The sequence below is a fragment of the Thamnophis sirtalis genome, unplaced genomic scaffold (genome assembly GCF_051295495.1).
Source record: "Thamnophis sirtalis isolate CommonGarterSnake01/CBP01778 unplaced genomic scaffold, rThaSir2_p1.2 scaffold_4, whole genome shotgun sequence".
Lineage (NCBI taxonomy): Eukaryota > Metazoa > Chordata > Lepidosauria > Squamata > Natricidae > Thamnophis > Thamnophis sirtalis.
Window position 1 is genome coordinate 117,005,960 of NW_028261384.1, and position 20,537 is coordinate 117,026,496.

General features: G+C 42.7%; 1 protein-coding gene across 4 annotated transcripts in view; it reads left to right on the plus strand.

The window, feature by feature from the left end:
• Positions 1-20,537, plus strand: part of BRSK1 (BR serine/threonine kinase 1) — a 67,285-nt gene that overhangs the window by 37,499 nt on the left and 9,249 nt on the right. For 2 of the 4 annotated variants that reach the window (XR_015696483.1, XM_087713869.1), the window contains exons 6-17: positions 1,040-1,073; positions 2,546-2,614; positions 5,578-5,724; positions 6,324-6,355; positions 7,328-7,492; positions 8,225-8,322; positions 10,351-10,501; positions 13,115-13,175; positions 17,124-17,547; positions 18,579-18,627; positions 18,959-19,082; positions 19,277-19,457. Coding sequence is in view for 3 of the 4 variants with exons in the window: in XM_087713869.1 (XP_087569995.1) it covers positions 1,040-1,073; positions 2,546-2,614; positions 5,578-5,724; positions 6,324-6,355; positions 7,328-7,492; positions 8,225-8,322; positions 10,351-10,501; positions 13,115-13,175; positions 17,124-17,547; positions 18,579-18,627; positions 18,959-19,082; positions 19,277-19,457 (1,535 nt within the window). In the remaining variant the exon portion in view is untranslated. Of the gene's footprint in view, positions 1-1,039; positions 1,074-2,545; positions 2,615-5,577; positions 5,725-6,323; positions 6,356-7,327; positions 7,493-8,224; positions 8,323-10,350; positions 10,502-13,114; positions 13,176-17,123; positions 17,548-18,578; positions 18,873-18,958; positions 19,083-19,276; positions 19,458-20,537 lie in introns of those variants that run through there. The other 2 variants (XM_087713870.1, XM_087713871.1) reach the window with 2 other exon arrangements.

Below are 20,537 nucleotides of genomic sequence, written 5' to 3' on the forward strand. Positions count from 1 at the left end.
ATGCGTGGAAGCGCAGAACTCGTCAAAACGCGGGCGGGCGGGTGGATCCTTCGGCGTTCCCAGAAGTTACTTACTTCCGGGTTCGCCGACCAACCAGTTCGCGGGGACCGCCGCGAACCGCCTGAAACCCACCCCTGCATTAAACCCCAAATGTATGGTCTTAGAACATACACATGGGATGAGATGTAGCCAACAGATGTAGCCAACCAAAGTTACCGCACCAACCTTGACTCCTTTGTGCAATGATGGTGCTTTTTTCTTAAAATGAATGACATCTGTTAAGGAAATTGATTCCGTAGTGCCAGAATCCCTACCAAGATTTTTCCTTCCTCACAGCTATAAATTCCTTTTTAAAAAAAGTCATCCCCACAATTCCTAATTGTGTAAATGTCAAGTTTAGCTTCAGATTTCTAGGCTTGGAGATAAGGATTTCATTTGATGGTTGTCCTCAAAGAAGGGACATATTTGTCTCTAGTGGGAAGGAAGAAAAGATTCTACCACTTCTAGAGATGTGGGGAAGTTGCCAGTGGTAAAATTCAAACTTTTGTACTACCAGTTCTGTGGGTGTGGCTTGGTAGGCATGGCAGGGGAAGGATACTGCAAAATCCCCATTCCCTCCCCTCTCTGGGGCCAGTCAGAGATATTTGCTGGTTCTCAGAACTACTCGAAATTTCCGCTACTGGGTACTCAGAACCTGCTGAATTCCCCTCCTCCTGGAAGTTGTTGAAGAAGCCACATGTGTTAGATGTGGAATGGCCTAGAATGGTGTTCTGAGCAATTCCCTTCTAGCGGGATAATTGGCCACTCCAGAATTAACTCAAGGATGCCAAAGAAGGTTTGTCCTGGCACCCAAAACCCACCAAACATCTAAAAGCAAGGGTTTCCACAACCATCTTAGACTGGGGAGGGGTGGTATATTTCACAGGCTTCTCACATGCTTGTTGAACCCATGGCCCTATGGGTTAGCTTTCTTCGGCATTTCACTCTTCCTATCTCTCTGTCTTTCTCTTTCTTTTCTGCCCCCAATGCTGGGCTGCAGTTCTCCTCACTATGCATGTCCAGAGGTGATTAAGGTAAGGATTCAGGCCTAGTGCCCTCCCCTTATCTCTGTTGGTATCTGATTTCCCCCATCCCATCCAATAGATAAGGATCAGGAGCTCCACAAAATATGCTTTATCCTGCTTCAATTGGCTCTTCAATTGGAACAATTATATATTATATACTTGTGGCCATTTAGAATGACAACTTCCAGCATTCATCCTTCGCCATTAGGACCGCTGGGAGTTGTAAGTTAAAAAGATCCAGAGAGTCATCCCAGATTGTAAAGATGAACACACCTAAGCTTCACAGCATGACACAATATTTCAAACAATTCAAACATATATTTTTAATAATTTAAATAACATATATTGGATTGAGTCGAAATTGCACTCCAGAACAAACATAGAAGGTAGAAACTAAATCTTTTAAAGCATATGCAGGTAGTCTTTGGCTTGTGACCATAATTGAGTCTGGAATTATGGTCATAAATCATAGCAGTCATTAAGCAGGTCACCATGTAGACAGGCATGATTTTACAGCCTTTTTTTTTGCAGTGGTTGTTAAAGGCACACAATGGGCCTTTTTTGTTCAGATCAGAAGTAAACACCACTTCCTGTCAAAAACCATTGGTAAATTTCTGTTATGTGACTGTGGGACACTGCAAAGGCTGTAAACGGAGGCCAGTTGCCAAGTGCCCACAATGTAACCACATGACTGCAGGAAGGTGTGTGTGTGTGTGTGTGTTTGTGTGTTTCTGTCAGAACTTTATATCCATCAAAAATTTAACCTGTCATAAATCATGGACTACCTGTGATTGAATTATTTTAGTTATTATAATGAACTTGTACCTATATGCACGCACTTTCATGCACCATATGCACTTTCATGCACCATATATACGATTCCAGTATCATCAAAAATCTAATCCAGAAGGTTTATACTGATTTTCTTCTCCCAGCTAGTAAGAATATTTTGAAGTTAGAGGAAATAATCTCTCTGCATTCTCAAGAACATTGCTGGGGATCTCAATTTTCTGTTTTTGTGTGACTATGTGTGCACCGAAACTTAGATTCTGCTGGGCACTATTCTAATTTTAAAAAAAAATACTGGAAAAGCCAATCACAGGAAAACAAAGGGGAAAAAAAATCTCCATGTCCACATGGATTTCCAAGAAATATCAACCTAATATATGGTGATAAGATTTTGCAAACTCTCCTTAATCAAAAAGTAAACTTTCCCCTCAGTATTTGCAGGTCTCTTCCCCTTATCTCTCTTCCCAAATGGGACAGAGTGAACAACAGCTACCATTTTAGTGAGTTTTTAAAAATGATTATTTCATATTATATGTCAGTAATGGTTATTCCCCCTTTGCAGTTGCTCTTAATGCTTGGAAAAGCCTCCCACCCTCATTTCAAATTTATATTTTTCATTGATTCCTGAAATCTTCTCTCCCCCTTCCCGAAACTAATCATCAAGCCCCCAATCTCTGCTTCTTGCTCCTTAGGGGGAGAAGTACGATGGACGTCGCGCGGACATGTGGAGTTGTGGTGTCATCCTCTTCGCCCTCCTGGTGGTAAGTTTGTCCCAAAAATGTTTGATCACTCCTGGCAGAGAGCATTTAATCCCTCATTTAGTTCTACTGTCTTCTGTCCATTTAAATCAGGGGTGGTGAACTACGGCCCTTTTATGACTTGAGGACATCAACTCAAAGAATGACCAACTTACCAACTGCAGATTCACTTAACAATCATGGCAAGAAAGAGTGTAAAATGGGGCAAGATTAACTTAAGAAATGTCTCACTAACCAACAGAAATTTGGGGCTCAATTGTGTTCGTAATTCGAGGACTACTTGCAATTGTTACAACTTTTATTATTATTTATTAAATTTATATACAGGTAGTCCTTGATTTATTACCACAATTGAGCCCAAAATTTCTATGCTAAGGAAAAGGTTTGTTAAGTAAAGTTTGCCCTGTTTTATGTTCTTTCTTGCTACATTTGTGAAGTGAATCGCTGCAGTTAGTAAGTTAGCAACATGGTTGTTAAAGGAATCTGGCTTCCCCCACTGACTTTGATTGTCAGAAGATCGCAAAAGATGATCACATGACCCAGGGACTGCAATGGTCATAAATATGAGTTAGTTGCCAAGCATCCACATTTTGATCACATGACCATGGGGATCAGCAATGAAATCATCTGAAGTCTGCTACCAGCTCAGTGAGTCCGCTACTGAGTGAGCGCATGCACCCCTGAGGCATGCCCCTGCAGCGCTAAAAAAGGAACATTTTGAAGCTATCAGAGTCTGCAAAGGTCAGTAGCGGGTGGGTGGGGTAATCCACTGTGCCACGTGATTTAGACTAGCTAACATAAATTGCGCGTCACAGCTGATCGTCACCCAGCTGATCGTCGGAAATACTGGTTTGCCCAAACCGGTAGCATTTCTTACTGCCAGTTTGGGTGAAATGGTCCGAACTGGTAGCATTTCACCCCTGATGGGGGTGCTACAGCAGTTGTAAGTATTAAAAACAGTCATAACTTACTTTTTTTCAGTGCTGTTGTAACTTTGAATGTCACTAAATGAACTGTTGTAAATCAACAGTAAGGACTACCTGTACTGGCCAATTCCCAGTGATTCCAATTGTTGTCCTGATAATGTTGACCTGGGGTGGGGGGTGGCTGGAAATGAAAGGAAGATTAATAAAGGAGATGAGGGCAAAAGAACCAATATTACAGACCTTCATATTTAAACAGTGTTTTGACATTTACATCTAGTCCTTGACTTACAACTACAATTGGGATCAGAATCTCCATTGCTTAGCAAGGCATTTGTTAAGTGAGCTGTGCCTAATTTTATTGACCTTTTTTGGCCATGGTTGTTAAGTGAATCACTGCAGTTAAGTGCATCATGTGGTCATTAACTTTGGTCACCACGTTACAAAAAAGGATGTTGGGACTTTGGAAAAAGTGCAAAGAAGAGTAACTAAGATGATTAAAGGCATGGGGACTAAAATCATATGAAGAACTGTTGAACTGTAGAGAAAAGAAGGACTTTTAGGGGTGACATGATAGCAATATTTCAATATTTGAAAGGCTGCCATAAAGAGGAGGGGGGGACGACAACCTATTTTCCAAAGCACCTGAGGGCAGGACAAGAAAAAAATGAGTGGAAACTAATCAAGGAGAGAGGCAACCTGGAATTAAGAAGAAACTTCCTAACAGTTAAGACAATTAACCTGTAGAATGGCTTGCCTTCAGAAGTTGTGGATGCTTCGTCGCTGGAGGTTTTTAAGAAGGGACTGGACAGTCACTTGTCTGATATAGTATAGGGCAGTGATGGCAAACCTTTTCAGCACTGAGTGCCCAAATGGGAATGTGCGAGCGCACACATGAGTGCATATGCACGCCGAAGCACCTAAACCCGAAGACCAGCTGGCCAGTGTGCATGCCAGTGGTGTGATACAACCAGAACCCCCCAGTAGAGGCATACCGGTGCCTGCTGGGAGCACCATGTATCATTCCTGTACGGTGCTCCGGAGGGCCCACCTGCCCACCCACTCTCCTTACCGCTATTTCAGCCAATCGGGGCATTTGCGCATGCCAAGCAGCTGGAGTGTCACGGGCAGTGGGTACGCATGTGGGTGCTGTGCGCATGCACGTGGTGGGCGCCCGGACCCGTTGCACCGTACAGGTTGCACCAGGATCTGGAACCCACCATTGGTGCATGCGTATACCGGAAACCAGAAGAGCAGCTAGTGACAGCATGTGTGCCCACAGAGAGGACTCTGCATGTCACCTCTGGCACGTGTGCCATTGGTTCCCCATCATGGTTGTAAAGGCTCCTGCTCGAGCAGATCCAGATGGCTTCTACAAGAAAAGCCAATGAGGAAGCTGAATTTGAATCAGAATCGGAATTGAGCTGGAAGAGACCTTGGAGGTCTTCTGGACTAGAGGACCTGGACTAGAAGACCTCTAAGGTCCCTTCTAGCTCGATTCTGATTCTAATTCAGCTTCCCCCATTGGCTTCATTCATTCATTCATTCATTCATTCATTCATTCATTCATTTGACTTATATACTGCTTCATAGAGCTTTCAGCCCTCTCTAAGCAGTTTACAGATTTTTAGCAAATTGCCCCCACAGTCTGGGTCCTCATTTCACCCACCTCAGAAGGATGGAAGGCTGAGTCAACCTTGAGCCGGTGAGATTTGAACCTCTGAACTGCAGATTACAGTCAGCTGAAGTGGCCTGCAGTACTGCACCCTAATCACTGTGCCACCTCGGCTCCTTCTTTGCTTGTAGAAACCATCTGGGGAGGTCACAAATGGTGACCCCATGACTTTGGGATCTGCATCCAATGTAAATACATGATGATTGCCAAATGCCTGAATTCTGACTACATGACCATGGTTGTAACTTCAAACAAATAGTTGTAACTCAAGGATTACCTATAACGTTAAGCCAAGTAATCCCTGCAAAACCTGAAATCTGAAGGACCTTCTGGGGTGTCTTAATTTCTTTCACTCTTTTCTCTTGCAGGGGGCGCTACCCTTTGATGATGACAATCTACGGCAGCTTTTGGAAAAAGTGAAACGTGGGATTTTTCACATGCCCCATTTCATTCCGCCAGACTGTCAGAATCTCCTGCGGGGCATGATTGAGGTGGAGCCAGAGAAACGTCTCAGTGTGAGTCATCCTGTCGTTCCCAAGACTGGGAGGAATGGAGGGAGGAGCAGGCTTGGATGGTGAAGTGGAGCAGGATGGAGGGCTCTGGGTAGCACCGATCAGATTGCAAGCAGGAGTCCCCAACACCACCACCCGGAGATAGGCTACTCTTGAATTTATATTTAAATAGGATAGCAGTTGTCATAAATTTCTATGAAATAATGGGAATAGAATAGAATAGAGCAGAGCAGAATACAACAGAATAGAATAGTTCTTTATTGGCCAAGTGTGACTAGACACACAAGGAATTTGAGAAGGTTTGAGTTAGAATTCTTCCCTGATATGGTCGATTTTTATATGATCTATTTGGATGGAAATTTAATTAGGATCTGATTGAAACAGTTGAACGTAGGTAGTATTGTTCTATTTTGAGACTCAGTTAATGTTTTATGTTTATTTTAATATACTGAATATCTGGAGATAAGGGCATCTTATTATTAACACATGTTTTAATGGTGAGTGATAGTGATGGATACAGCAGTCGTGGTTTGTAACTTTACATTTAATCTTTGCAAAAAGAGTCTAATGTTGGTTTATTTTTCTCCATGTGGTGGTTTCAGCTGGAACAGATTCAGAAACACCCATGGTTCTTGTGAGTATTTCCAGACTGTCTTTGATTTCCAGCTGATCCTCTTTTCCCTTGTTTGTCAAGATCTCAATATAGAACAAGATCTCAGTATTTTTGGCCTTCACTTACCAGAGGTGATGGAAAGTCTCTTAGAGAAACAAAGATACGAGCAGAAATCCCAACATCCCACTCTACCACTGCCATTGTTGTCTAGATCAGGGGTCTCCAACATTGGCAACTTTAAGACTTGTGGACTTCAGCTCCCAGCATTCACACATGGAGAATTTGGGCATTGTTCAGCATTAAAAACCACAGTTTTTTTTTAAAAAAAAACTATTTAACCCTACCCCCCCCACTCTGTGGCAAAATTAGAATCAAACAAGTTACTTGATTGCCTCCAAATGACAGAACTATGCCTTCAAGGCCTTGCAGAAATGAAACAGGTTGCGAGCCAATCCTATCTCTAGGGAAATAATGTTCCAGAGGGAGGGAGCCACCACAGAGAAGGCCCTTTTCTTAAGTCCTATCAGGTGTAATTCCTTAATAGTTGGGATCCATAACATGTTCTGCCTTTCTCCTTTGGTGGGCTGGATAGTTGTAAAACTGGGTAAATGGCAAGAAGGATATATCCTATTTCCAAATCTTTATGAACTTGGTGTTGAGAAATCTACCAACTGTTTTCACTTCCCTGAAAATGAGGGAACGTTTTTGACAATGTTAGAACAATTAATCAGTGGAACAACTTACCTCCAGAAGTTGCGAATGCTCCAACACTGGAAGTTTTTAAGAAGAGATTGGACAACCATTTGTCTGAAGTGGTGTAGGGTTTCATGCCTAAGCAGGGGGTTGGACTAGAACAAGTCCAAGATCCCTTCCAACTCTCTCTTTCTAATGGTTTTTGTCAGTGGTCTTGACTCTTTTATCCCACTCCTCAAGATTTTAACAGGGTGATGTCTTTTTTTTAAAATCGGATTTACACACTATTTCTTCTTCCAGGGGAGGAAAGAATGAACCAGAACCAGAACAACCAATCCCTCGGAAGGTAGCAATCCGGCGGATTCAGTCAGTCAGTGAGCTGGACCCTGATGTGTTGGATAGCATGCACTCGTTGGGATGTTTCCGTGATAAGAACAAGCTAAAGCAGGAACTGCAAAATGAAGGGTGAGGAACTGGAGTGCATGGTTGAATGGGGCCATAAGAAACTTCCTTAAGCTTTGCTTCTTATATCTTTGAATCCCGAGTACAGGTCTCCTGTGTGAGCAGAGGGTTGGACTAGATGATCTCCAAAGTCCCTTCCAACTCTGTTACTGTTTTCTGAGGAGATGCAGTGTTCCAAATCCTTTCCATGATATTTTAAAAAGATGATTTGTAGTCTTATTGGAGGAACTGTCTATGGGGATTCTCAATCATCCAGGTCATGGTTGTCCCAAGGATTTTTTTTTTTCAAAGGACAACTGGCCGTTGTTTTTCCTTGAAGATGTTTCGCTTCTCATCCAAGAAGCTTCTTTGGTTCAGTTCAGTTTTTTTTTAAAAAAAAGTCCAGTTGCCTTTTGAAAAAAAAGCATGTTTGGGATATTGAAGGAACTGTGATTCTGTAGAGAAGCTGGATAATCGTCTCACCATTTTAGTTCCCATGATTGAAAAAAAAACTTGCAGTGCAGTTAGGATGGATGCATTATAAGAGAAGGTGTCTTATGAAGGAGGAAATAGAACTGCTGTTTCATTTGTGATGGATATGTAGACAGAAGGCAGGAAAGATGGGAGAAGAGGCTAGTTAGGAAACATATGCAAATAGTTGGAGAGAAAAAATGGACTGTTGTCTTTTTTATAGTCAGGCAATAAACCCATTTTTATTCTAAGCGTAAGCCCTCATTTTTCCTTTCTCCATGTCAGAGAAAATCAGGAGAAAATGATTTATTACCTTCTGCTTGACCGCAAAGAGAGATACCCCAGCTGTGAGGATGAGGACCTGCCTCCACGCAATGATGTTGGTGAGATTTTGGGGGAATTTTTTTCTAAGCACTTCATCAGGACCACAAAAACAGAGCAATGGTGCTTATGATTTAAGGCACCTTGGCTACTTGAAGGCAGGTGGGCTTGAAGACAGGTGGGCCTTAGATGGACTTCAACTCCCAGAATTCTGGGCGTTAAGGTCTACCTGTCTTCAAGTGACCAAGTGTTGAGAAACACTGACTCAAGGGATGATAAGCATTTCCAAGTTTTATTCTTCCCTCAATATTTCATCTGTATGAAGAGAGACGAGAGGGAAGGAGAGGGAAAGAAGAAAGAGGAAAGGAGAGGAAGATTGGGAGAGATAGGAAGAGGAGGAGAAAGGGCATGAAGGGGAAGAGGTAGAAAAGAGTAGGGGAGAGGAAGGAAAAAAGAAAGTAGAGAAGGGAGGGAGGGAGAAAAGGAAAGGAAAGGAAAGTAGGGTGGCTGCAAAATAACATAGGTGTATGGGATGGTAAGCAAAGCAATCCCTATCATAAATTTTAATTTTTTATATGGAAAAATGAATGCTTAAAAGTGTTAAAATGTGACAAGAATAATAACTGTGAGAATGTATACTTGTAAATGTGTGTATGAGACTACAAAATAAAAAAAAATCCTTTTACAAAATAAAAATATTTCATCTGACTGATATGGAGGAAACAAGAATTATGATACCAGCAGGTAAATTCATGTCAACATACCTTTGGTTTAAAGCTCTAGTGTTTGTAGACATCTTCTGCCCATATACAGGTAGTCTTCAATTTACAACCATTCGTTTAGTGACTGTCTGGAGCTACAACCGCACTGAAAAAAGTGACTCATAATCTGTCCTTCAACTTAAAATCATTGCAACATCCCCACAGTCATGTGATCAAAATTCAGACACTTGGCAACCTGTGTCCATTTCCAACAGTTAGCAGTGTCTTGGGCAGTTACCATTTGTGAATATGGATCCAGTTAGGATATTTAAAATGGGTAGATTTAACTTAGATTTTTTTAGTCAATTAGGAGAAGGTCACTCTGTGCCTGTACAACAGAACCTAGGTGGGTTCAAGGGAGTTGATTTGATCTACAGATAAAACCACCTTGAACTCAGTCTCCAAACTCAAAATTTCCAGAGTTCTAGTATCTCATCTTCATTCCCAAATTCTCTTCTCTTGCTCTTTCAAAACAATGGCAGAGCATCTATGGGTGGATAAATGGGTGGTTCGTTTGGAGGTAGCCCCCTCTCCTATGGCACACCATGGGAAGTGCACAAGCGTGGATCAAACAGAACTAGGTTAGGTTTACTAGGTTTATTGGATTTATATGCCGCCCTTCTCCCAAGGACTGAGGGCGGCGTACAACATAAAATAAAACACATATAGGGTTTTCTATAGTGAACAGGCAGCCAAACTACAGATAGTTCTTGACTTACGACTGCAATTGAGCCCAGAATTTATGTTCCTAAGTGTGTTGATATCCCAAATATGTTTTTTTTTCAAAAGGCAACTGGACTTTGGTCTGTTTTTTTTTTTTGCTCCATTTTACGACTTTTCTTGCCACTTTTGTTATGTGAAATACTGCAGTTGTTAAATTAGTAACGAAGTTGTTAAGTGAATCTAGCTTCCCCATTGTTGTTGCTTGTCAGAAGGTCACAAAAGATAATCCCATGAACCCAGGACACTGCAACTGTCATAAATGTGAGTCAGTTGTCAAGCATCCGAATGTAAATCATGTGACCGTGGTAATACTCCAACAGTCAAGAGTGTGAAAAATGGTCATAAGTCACTTTTTTCAGTGCCGTTATAACTTCAGGCACTAAATGAATTGTCTTGAGGATTACCTGTACTACTCTACATTAGCATTGTACTCTCCTGGCTAACGTTACACCCCCATAGGATGGATGGATGAATGAATGGTGGATGGGTGCTGGATTTGAAGGATTTATTATTCTGAGTATGGAATGTTTCTTATATAAACACCAGCCTCCAAAGTTCACCCAAAAGGGAAGGCTGTGTTGCATCCATCTCCTTTCCATATTTCAGACCCTCCTCGAAAGCGAGTTGACTCCCCTATGCTGAACCGACATGGCAAACGCCGACCTGAGCGGAAGTCCATGGAAGTCTTGAGTGTCACAGATGGTGGGTCTCCAGTCCCAGCCCGACGGGCCATAGAGATGGCACAACACAGTCAGAGGTGAGTTTGTGTCCAACTACGGGTGTGTGTGTGTGTGAAAGATGGGGAAGGACCTTCAAAGCTGGCCTTTGGAGATCAGCAGTTCAGTGGTTCAAATCTCACCGGCTCAGGGTTGACTCAGCCTTCCATCCTTCTGAGGTGGGTGAAATGAGGACCCGGATTGTTGTTGGGGGCAATATGCTGACTCTGTAAACCGCTTAGAGAGGGCTGAAAGCCCTATGAAGCGGTATATAAGTCTAACTACTATTGCTATTGCTATATTGTGCTGTCTTTCCAATGTGCTTCCTGGCCACTGGAAATGGAATTTGCAAACATTTTAAGGGTTGGCTAATCTCTAAGGCTGTTCTGGGAATGGCAATGCACCTTTAAGGTAAAGATTACCCAAAGTCAGTTCTTGCTAACTATAGGGACACATCCATATAGCATTTTTGGCAACAGTATGGAAACCTTCTACCATCGTCTTCTCCAGCTTTTCAGATTACTTTGCAGCTTTAGGATTTTCTGGTGTCTTCCATCTAAGTCCTAATCAGGTTCGATTCTACTTAGCTTTGAGGTACCTGCTGGATACTGCCTTTAGTTGCACCCATGCATCTCTTAAAAATAATGAAGTTCCATACCTGGTTGCTTCCTGGTTTTATTTATGTTGCTTCCATGGCAACAATGTGGAAGTATGCAGTCTTTGGTGCCCTGTAAGCATAGTTGTTTGCTTGACGGTGCCACTTAGTCAAGTTATGAAACATCTGCGAACAATCAACCTCAGAGAGCATTTAAGATTCCACGGTTCAGCCCCAGATTTCTGTGGATAACGTTTTAATTAAGTGAACGCTGTCCCACTTTACAACCTTTCTTGCAAGAGCTGTTAAGTGAAACGCTGCAGTTGTTAAGTTAGTGGCACGGTTGTTAAGTGAATCTGGCTTCCCCATTAACTCTGCTTGTCGGAAGGATGCAAAGGGCCACTGCAACCATCATAAATATGAGTCGGTTGCCAAGCGCCTGAATTTTGATCACATAACGATGTTGCAACGGTGGTAAATGTGAAAAACGGTCATAAGTCCCCTTTTTCAGTGCTGGGTAACTATGTACCGTACGTTGAGGACTATCTGTAGCTTGTTACTGCTTTCTTTCAATACTTTTTTGATTCCTCATCTAGTTTAAATCACTGGCATATTTTGATAGTCTCTTACTGTGCAGATTTTGATTGCTTGATTACGTCCCATCAAGTCATTTTTTTACATGTAATAATCACATAGACCCATGATAGCGAACCTATGGCACACAGAGCCACCTCTGCGGGCACGCGAGCCATCGCCCCAGCTCAGGTCCACTGCGCAGGGGCGTGCAGCCAGCTGATTTTTGGGTCTCAGCTGCACATGTGCAGGGGTGTGTGGTGCATGAAGGACATGTACATGCATGTGTGGGGTGTGTTCTTTCACCTCACAATCAGAAGGCTGTGAGTTCAATCCTAGGTAGAGGCAGATCCCAGTTAGAGGCAGATATTTCTCTCTCAGAGACTGATTTTCTCCAGGACAATCTGTCCCAACCTTCAAATCTTCCAATTGTGCACCCATCACCACTGTTACTGAGTCCATTCCTGCTGGTTGTCTTCTTTTTTTCTCTTTTTTTCCTTCTTTCCTAGCATCAACAGCTTCTTCAGAGAACTAGATATTTGCATAATGTTTCCAAATGTAGACCTACACTATATAAAATGAAATTTTGTGTGTTAAGTGTATATGTTGCATTTGTGCTGATAAATAAATAAAGGGAGACTAGTATAGATCTATTTCAAGCTATTTAGCTCTCATGGTCACGTGATCAAAATTCAGGCACTTGTGCAACTGACTTATATTATAAGGGTTTCAGTGTCCCGGCTCATATGACCCCCTTTTGCGACCCTCTGATAGGCAAAGTCAATGTGGAAGCCAGGTACACTTTGTATCTGTGTTACTAACTTGATAACTGCAGTGATTCACTTAACAGCTATGGCAAGAAAGGTTGTAAAATGGTCGCTTATCAAATGTCTCACTTAGCAACATAAATGCTGGGCTCAATTTTGATCATAAATCAAGGACTATCAGAACAGCAAAGATTACTAGTAGAGAACAGCAAAGAATTTCAGGATATACAATATATATTCCCAAATTCTTTGCTGTTCTTCGCAGGTGATATCCAAAGCTTCTTAGGCTTATTCACTTGAATAGAATAGAATAGAATAGAATAGAATAGAATAGAACAGAACAGAACTCTTCATTGGCCAAGTGTGATTGGACACACAATGAATTTGTCTTTGGTGTATATGCTCTCAGTACATAAAAGAATCATAAGATACAACACTTAATGATAGTCATAGGATACAAATATGCAATCAAATCATATTAGGAAACAATCAATATAAATCGTAAGGATACAAGCACAAAATTATAGTCATGCAGTTATAAGTGGTAGGAGATGGTTGATAGGAACGATTCTTTAGGGTACCTTTGACTGGGAGTGGGGGGGCGGGGCTGAAGGCGTTTTATAGTGATGTTTACATGTACCCTATCCTCTTCTCTGTGTTTCCCCACCTTCTTCCTTTCCAAGATAGGACTAATCTTCCTGTGTCTTTGCCCCTCACAGGTCTCGATCTGTAAGTGGTGCTTCCACTGGCTTATCTTCTAGTCCCCTCAGTAGCCCCAGGGTGAGTATATCAGCTAGGCAATTTTTTTTAAAAATGGTATGTTGGCTAAAGGATTCAGCAGAACGTTTGCAGCAGAAGATGATAAAGACAATGGTGAACAAAGTAAATATTAGATTTTGGGAGGGTGGAAGGTGGGAAAAATGATTCCTAGATTCAGCAGTCTTGTTGATATTCCATCCTGCACTTAGTGCCAAATGCTCAGGTGCTGAGGACGTTGCATTAGTTTTCCTGGCAGGCGTGTTCTGTAAAGTGCATGAATGATAGCCAGAAGATGCATCTGGAACAACTCACTTCCCACCCCATTTCCATGACTACATTTCCATGTTAGGGAAAAGCCACACCTGTCTGCTCGTATAGGGGGAAGGTACAGAATAGGGAAGGAAAGATGAGGTATATGTAGATCTTTGATGGGGAAAGTCGAAGATACATATTTAAGCAGGGGGTAGGATTAAAGGGCAGGACATTGCTGACAGATTTGGATTTAGTTATTCATCTAAGCAATCAGTACATGGTTGATTTGCCAGTGGATAAGAATATAATTAGTTTGGCTGGCAAGAGAACAGATTATAACAGTCTTTCTGGTATTGAACTACACTAGAATTAGATCTTGGGAGTTATAGTTCCATATGCCTGGAAAGCAGTGGGTTACAAATATTTTTAGTACCGGTTTGGGCGCACTCCCTCATGTGCGCAACGCTTCTGTGCATGCTCAGAAGTGTCCAGGTGGGTGGGCAGGGCCTCCCGCCATTGCTACTACCGGTTCAGCCAAACTGGGAGCAACCCACCACTGTTGGAAAGGATTAGGCTGGGGAAAATAGACTCAAATCTGAGCAACCAAGGATGTCTGCAGGATGTAGTCAAAAAATGGTAGTGAGTGACTATAATTGTGTGATCAAACGTCACCTGTGTTTTAATGCGCATTACATATAAAAGCAGGTAGAGCTTCGATTGTACTATCTTGACTTTTTAAAGCCATAGCCTGCAGACACTTTGTGAACAAATAGCTGGCTCCCCCGAATGCTTGTTTTTGGCTTGTTAGCAATAGTTGCAGTGTTGGGAGATCCAGATGAAGACTATCATGTAAAGGAGAAGGGAATTCACTTTTTCTTCCATATCACAGTTTTTTCCTGCCCATAATTTTTTCATTTATTCATCAAATTTCTAAGGCCTCCCATAACAGCTCTGGTGGTGTACAATAATAAAAGGAATATTGGAATGATATAAGCCACGAGAACAATACATGTCTGGAAACAACAACAACAAAACTCATGAACTGGGTACAAAACTTCCCCCAGAAAAGGCCCACCACACACTCAACTCCCTGGCCTAGAGGAAGCAACAGAGGTTTCTAATGTTTGCTTAGATGAGATTGAGGTAGGGGATTTATGGTTCTCTGGGAAGACTCTGTTCCCGAAGGCCCTGCTTCCTGGGTCCTATCAGATGGCACTGTTTGAACAATGAGACCTGGAGCATTGGCAGAAACTACAGAAGGCAGATTGTCCTTCTAAACTAAAGGTTGCAGTCACATAGCGGAGTCAGCAGAATCAGCAGACAAGCCATTTGTAAACTGATGGAACTCAAACTGGTAAATGTCATGAACATTGCCAAGACATAAATTAGGGTTGTTGGCCATAGATCAGCCCAAGATTCCATGTACCAAGGAAATCAAATAGCAGAATGTTATAAGGGAAAATCAACAATGATTTATACCATCGAGTCAATCTGATTCTCCCAGAAATACTTGTTGCTTAATGTCAATTAATGCTGACGCTCTTCTGTTCCACTGGAGTCACATTACAAAAAGTTCAGAATCTTTCCTCTTTCCCCCCCACATCCCATGCCCTGCAATGGATTCTGAATCTCTGTTTGACTCTCTGTGTCCCTGTGTCTTCACTGTTGTCGATTTAGAGGTATCACAGATTATTTCTCTTTTGAGCCAGGCCCTTTCCAGACAGAGCTGGAATCTCTTTTCTTATCCACAGTTGTTCCTGAGATCGTTATACATCCCAAACCTCTTCACCTTCACCTGATTCTTTCCCACTCAGATTTATTATATATCCTGATCCAGATCACCCTTGTTGTTACTGATGTACAAATGGCAATGTTCCTGTTGTTTTAACTGGGATAATTCCTTCTATATATAAGGGGCCCTTGGTGCTCTCTGAGCTTGCTTGCTTTCTTGCAGATGTTTCATTACCCAAACTAGGTAACATCATCAGTGCTAGTATGGAGTGCAGTTTGCTGTCAGTTTATATTCTAATTCTATAGAACCATGATGGCGAACCTATGGCATGCCTGCCAGAGGTGGCACACAGGGCCCTTTCTCTGGGCATGCGCTGTCACGGGCTGCTCTTCAGGGTTCCCTCGCACGCATTTGCGATGGCCAGATGGTCGTCACACAGGCACACGACGGAACCCAGAAGAGAGCAGCTGTCTGGCGTGCATCCGTGCAACAAAAACTGGAAAGCAGCTAGATGCCTTACGCATGCGCACTGGCCATCTGCTCTTTTGCGGGTTCTGGTGCTCCAGTTTTGGCACTGAGTGCCAAAAAGGTTAGCCATCAGTGCTATAGGATATAATTCTATAGAATGTAAGCTGACAGCAAACTGCACTCCTTACTAGCACTGATGATATTACCTCGCATGGTTAATGAAACGTCTGCAAGAAAACAAGCAAGCTCAGAGAGCACCAAAGACCCCTCATGTCAACCCTGAGCTACAAATATTCTCCTTTATATAGAATACTTTCTTTATACATACAGATATCTGCTATTCAGAAGCCAAGTTCATGCATACAGATAGTCCTCACCTTATAACCACAATTGGGACCAAAACTTCTGTTGCTAAGTAAGGTGGTTGTTACATGAGTTGCACCCAATCTTATGACTTTCCATTACTGTTAAGTGAATCATTGCAGTTGTTAAGTGAATCCAGTTGCCCCCATTGACTTTGCTTGTCGGAAGCCATCTGGGAAGGTTACAAATGGCGGTTCTAGAACCTTGGGACGCTGCAACTATTGTAAATACATGCTAGTTGCCCATTTTGATCATATGACCTTGGGGGTGCTGAGTGTAAGTGCAAGGGTATTGGTTGAAGGTCACTTTTTTCAGTGCCATTGGAACATTGTACAGTGGCTAAACAAACGGCTATAAGTCGAGGACTACCTGTACAGCAGTCAACCATGCGTTTGTGTTATCTCTTGTAGTTCTTGAAGTGTTAGTTTTATTACTAGCTGAAATTCTGCAATGAACCATGATTATCTCTGCAGTAGGAAACACAGCTTTTTTAAAGCAGACAATTGTGCCATAAAATGTCAAGTATTCATCCTGTGCTTAAATGTTAGAAAGGTGCATTTTTATTACCAGCATAATATACCTCTGGCAGTTGTGATACCAGCAAATTTCTGTGTGTCACATAACAAAACCACACAGAAAAGGGTGGAGTAGAGAAACTCCTAGGGTTGGTAGTGTCTCTTTACAACAGTTTGACTTTTGAGATTTATCTGGGAAAAGGTTTAGAGCTGACAGTAGGCATTCTGTATGAAAAATGGCCAATTGGGAGAGATTGAAAAATGTTGGTCTTGTTGAAAGGCAAATTCAGTTTGTGAAACAAGTAATACAGAAAAGATTAAGTGGCAAAGTCTGGACCTACATCAGGGGGACAACCACATATAGTTTTGTGGTAGAGTCAGAGATGTTGTCTTTGCCACAGCATGGATGAAGATATATAGACAGGATGGGGTAGGTGAACAAAGATATTCACCTAAGAGCTTGAAGCAAGATAATTCCTTAAAAAATGAGTGGCATGTCCAAGCCACTCAAAAATCTGGGCCACGTTGTGAAACCCTGTTTGGGAGTAGACTATGAGATTGTCACCTGCCATTGCTCACTCCCATCTCACGGCTCTCCCCTCCTCACCTTTCTCCCCTCCCATTTCTCCCCACACCCAGAGCCCCATCTTCAGCTTCTCTCTCCCATCACCTCCCCCTGCCCCTGTGAAGACTCAGACGCTTCCTGCCAAGGGCAGCCCAGCGAGGGAGGGGGCCCTCCAGAGTCGATGTTCCACCCCCTTCCCTCTGCCTCCCAACTCTCCACCCCCTCACCCACCCTCCTCTCCCCATTGCTTTTTCCCTTCTACTAAACCCCCACCCAAATCTGTGCTGCAGGTTACTCCCCACCCCTCCCCTCGGGGAAGCCCCCTCCCCACTCCGCTCGGCACTCCTGTGCACACGCCTAAAGAGAGCCCCAGCGGCACTCCGTGCGGGACGCCCCCGAGCAGTCCTGGTGTGGCCGGCGTGGCATGGAAAACCCGCTTGAACTCTATCAAGAACAGCTTCCTTGGTTCCCCACGCTTCCATCGTCGGAAACTGCAAGGTGAGTGTGTTATACTTTCCCTGAGATGATGGGCATGCGATGGATTTTTCATTGTAGGACCACAACTTCTCCACTTGCAAAAGACACGCCCAAATGGTGCATTCTATCTGGGAAGGTGCTGGAGGATAAGGAGGAAGAGACACATCAGAATTGAACATGACTGAAGACCAGTGTTTCTCAGTCTTGGGCATTTTAAGATGTGTGGATTTCATGCTGGCTGGGGAACTCTGGGAGCTGACATCCACATATCTTAAAATGCCCAAGGTTTAGAAACACTGCTGTAGATAGTCAAGAAGAAAGCCACAAGTGTGGGGAAGAACACAGAAATAGAATTTGAATGAGGAATGCATAAAATGTTCATATATAGAATGTGTTAAATGAAGGAACACAATCTTTAAAGTTAGGAAGTGGTACCTTGATACTGTCTTTTGCCAAAATAGATAATAATTTATTTTGCTCAGGTACCATCCTGCTCAAGTACTATTTAAGGAAGAGATGAAAAACTTTGGTGGCCTCCAGATGTTGCTGAACTAAGTTCTCAGATGTCCTGGCTATCGGGATGGGTTTCAGAGAATTGTAATATAACAATATCTAATTTTGTATTATTCTGGGAGCCTTCCGAGGGCTACCTATAAATGATTTTAAAAGAACCTCAGACCTTTTTATGTCTGGATTGTCTGGATGCTTGGAAACTAATGAAGGAGAGAACCATTAATCAATGGAACGACTTGCCTCCAGAAGTTTTGAATGCTCCAATACTGGAGATTTTTAAGAAGAGGTTGGACTATCATTTGTCTGAAATGGTATAGACTTTCAGGCGTGAGCAGTGGGTTGGACTAGAAGACCTCCAAGGTCCCTTCCAAGTCTGTTATTCAGTTGATCATTCCTCAAAAAAGAATGGAAAATTAAAAGCAATTTCCTGTTTTTATACTTGGCATCTGGTAGCAAATGAATTGCTTTGAAAAGTTGCAATTGGTAGGAAATGAGAACAGCTTCTTTCCATTTAACATCTACTCCTTTTCTCCTTGCAGTTCCCACACCAGAAGAAATGTCTAGTCTTACACCAGAATCATCCCCAGAGTGAGTATTAGAAGAGACCAAGAGAAGGAAGGAGAATTCAGCCTCCCCCCACCTTCCATTCATGGTTCTTCCAAATGCTTTTCCAAATGTTTATATTATCCCAGAATTAATGTGCTTAATGTGCACTAATACGGGAAGTTTAGATTTCTCCCTCTTTCTCATGAACGTACAGTACCAACAATACATCAGAAGAATGCGTGTCCTTAGAACTCTACAATGTATGGTAGGAGAAATACCTTGAACCACCTTCAATGGAGTCAAGCAAAGCGTCCTTCCAAGATTTATTTCCAAACTGCCTTGCTTTCCTTGTTCTGCTTTCCTTCCTTTGCAGGCTTGCCAAGAAATCCTGGTTTGGAAATTTTATCAACTTAGACAAAGAAGAACAAATTTTTGTGGTCATCAAAGACAAACCCCTGAGTTCCATCAAGGCTGATATTGTACACGCCTTCCTCTCAGTAAGGACTCAACTGGGAGAAAAGGAGAGGGCTGGGATTGATTCTGAAAAATTAAATGGAGCGGTTGGTAGGATGAGGTCCTGTTGACACCGAGGGCAGAAGGGTGAAGGCTAGAGTGAACGGGACACTAAAAGGAAGATGTTTTCCATTTGATGTCTATAGCTTGACATCGCATGTCTTCATTTAATCTACAGATCCCCAGCCTGAGTCACAGCGTTATATCCCAAACAAGCTTTCGGGCCGAATATAAATCATCGGGGGGGCCCTCCGTCTTCCAAAAACCTGTTAAGTTCCAAGTTGACATCAGCTACTCCGAGGGGGGAGAGGCACACAAGGACAGTGGGATCTACTCAGTCACCTTCACCCTCATCTCAGGTGGGTAGCTGGAAATCCTCCCTCCCTCTTTGAGTCATCTTTAGGAGTCATAATGATTTTTGGAAAATTTACAAACATTCAAATTTTGCAGTTCTGATTAAAAGCATACAAAAGAAGCATGTTCCAGGTGTGTGTGTGTGTGTGTGTGTGTGTGTGTGTGTGTGATGTACATTGTGCCTTTTGGCTTTAAGTTCACAGTTTTCTAACCACTCCAGAAGAGACTAAGTAATGTGAAGGGAGCAGTAACTCCAGAGGCAATATTGCATCTTCTCTAACATCCAGAGGTTTTTAAGAAGAACCATTTGTCCAGATTTTAATTATCATGATACAAAAATTATGTTGAAAGTCTAGAAAGAGTACAAGGAAGTGCAACAAAGATGATTAAGGGATTGGAGGCCAACATCTACGTCAAATGTTTGGAGGAACTGAGTATGTCTAGTTTAACAAAGATAAGGACGAAGATTGACTTGATAGCAGTCTTTCAATATTTGAGGGTTGACTTATTCGCCAAAGCCCTTGAAGGTAGGACAAGAAGTGGACAAACTTATCAAAGAAAGATCCAAGCTAGAACTAAAGAGAAATTGGGGGAAATGGCTTTCCTCCAGAACTTGTGGGTTCTCCATCAATGGAAGTTTCTAAGGAGAGATTGGACAGCCATTTATCTGGAATGGTGTAGGGCACAGGTGTCAAACTCGATTTCATTGAGGGCTACATCAGGATTGTGTTTGACCTCAGGGGGGCAGCGTGGGTGTGGCTGGGGTGGGTATAGCCAGCTCAATGTCACTCATGTCGGGGACGCCTGTAGTGGAGCGCCAAGCGCTCTGCCAGCAAAAATGGGTTCTCAAGCTCGTTTTTTGCTTGCAATGGCCTCCTGCAACCCGCTGTCAATGAAAACAGAGCTCGGGTGGCCCTCTCGAGCTCCGTTTTCGCTGGTAGAGGCACCACAGGCCAGTCCTTTGCTGTTTCCAGGGCAGCCCCGTGGGGTAGATTTAAGCACCCTGCAGGCCAAATCCGGCCCCTGGGCCTTAAGTTTGACACCCCTGGTGTAGGGTATCCTGCTTAAGCAAGGGGTTGGACTCG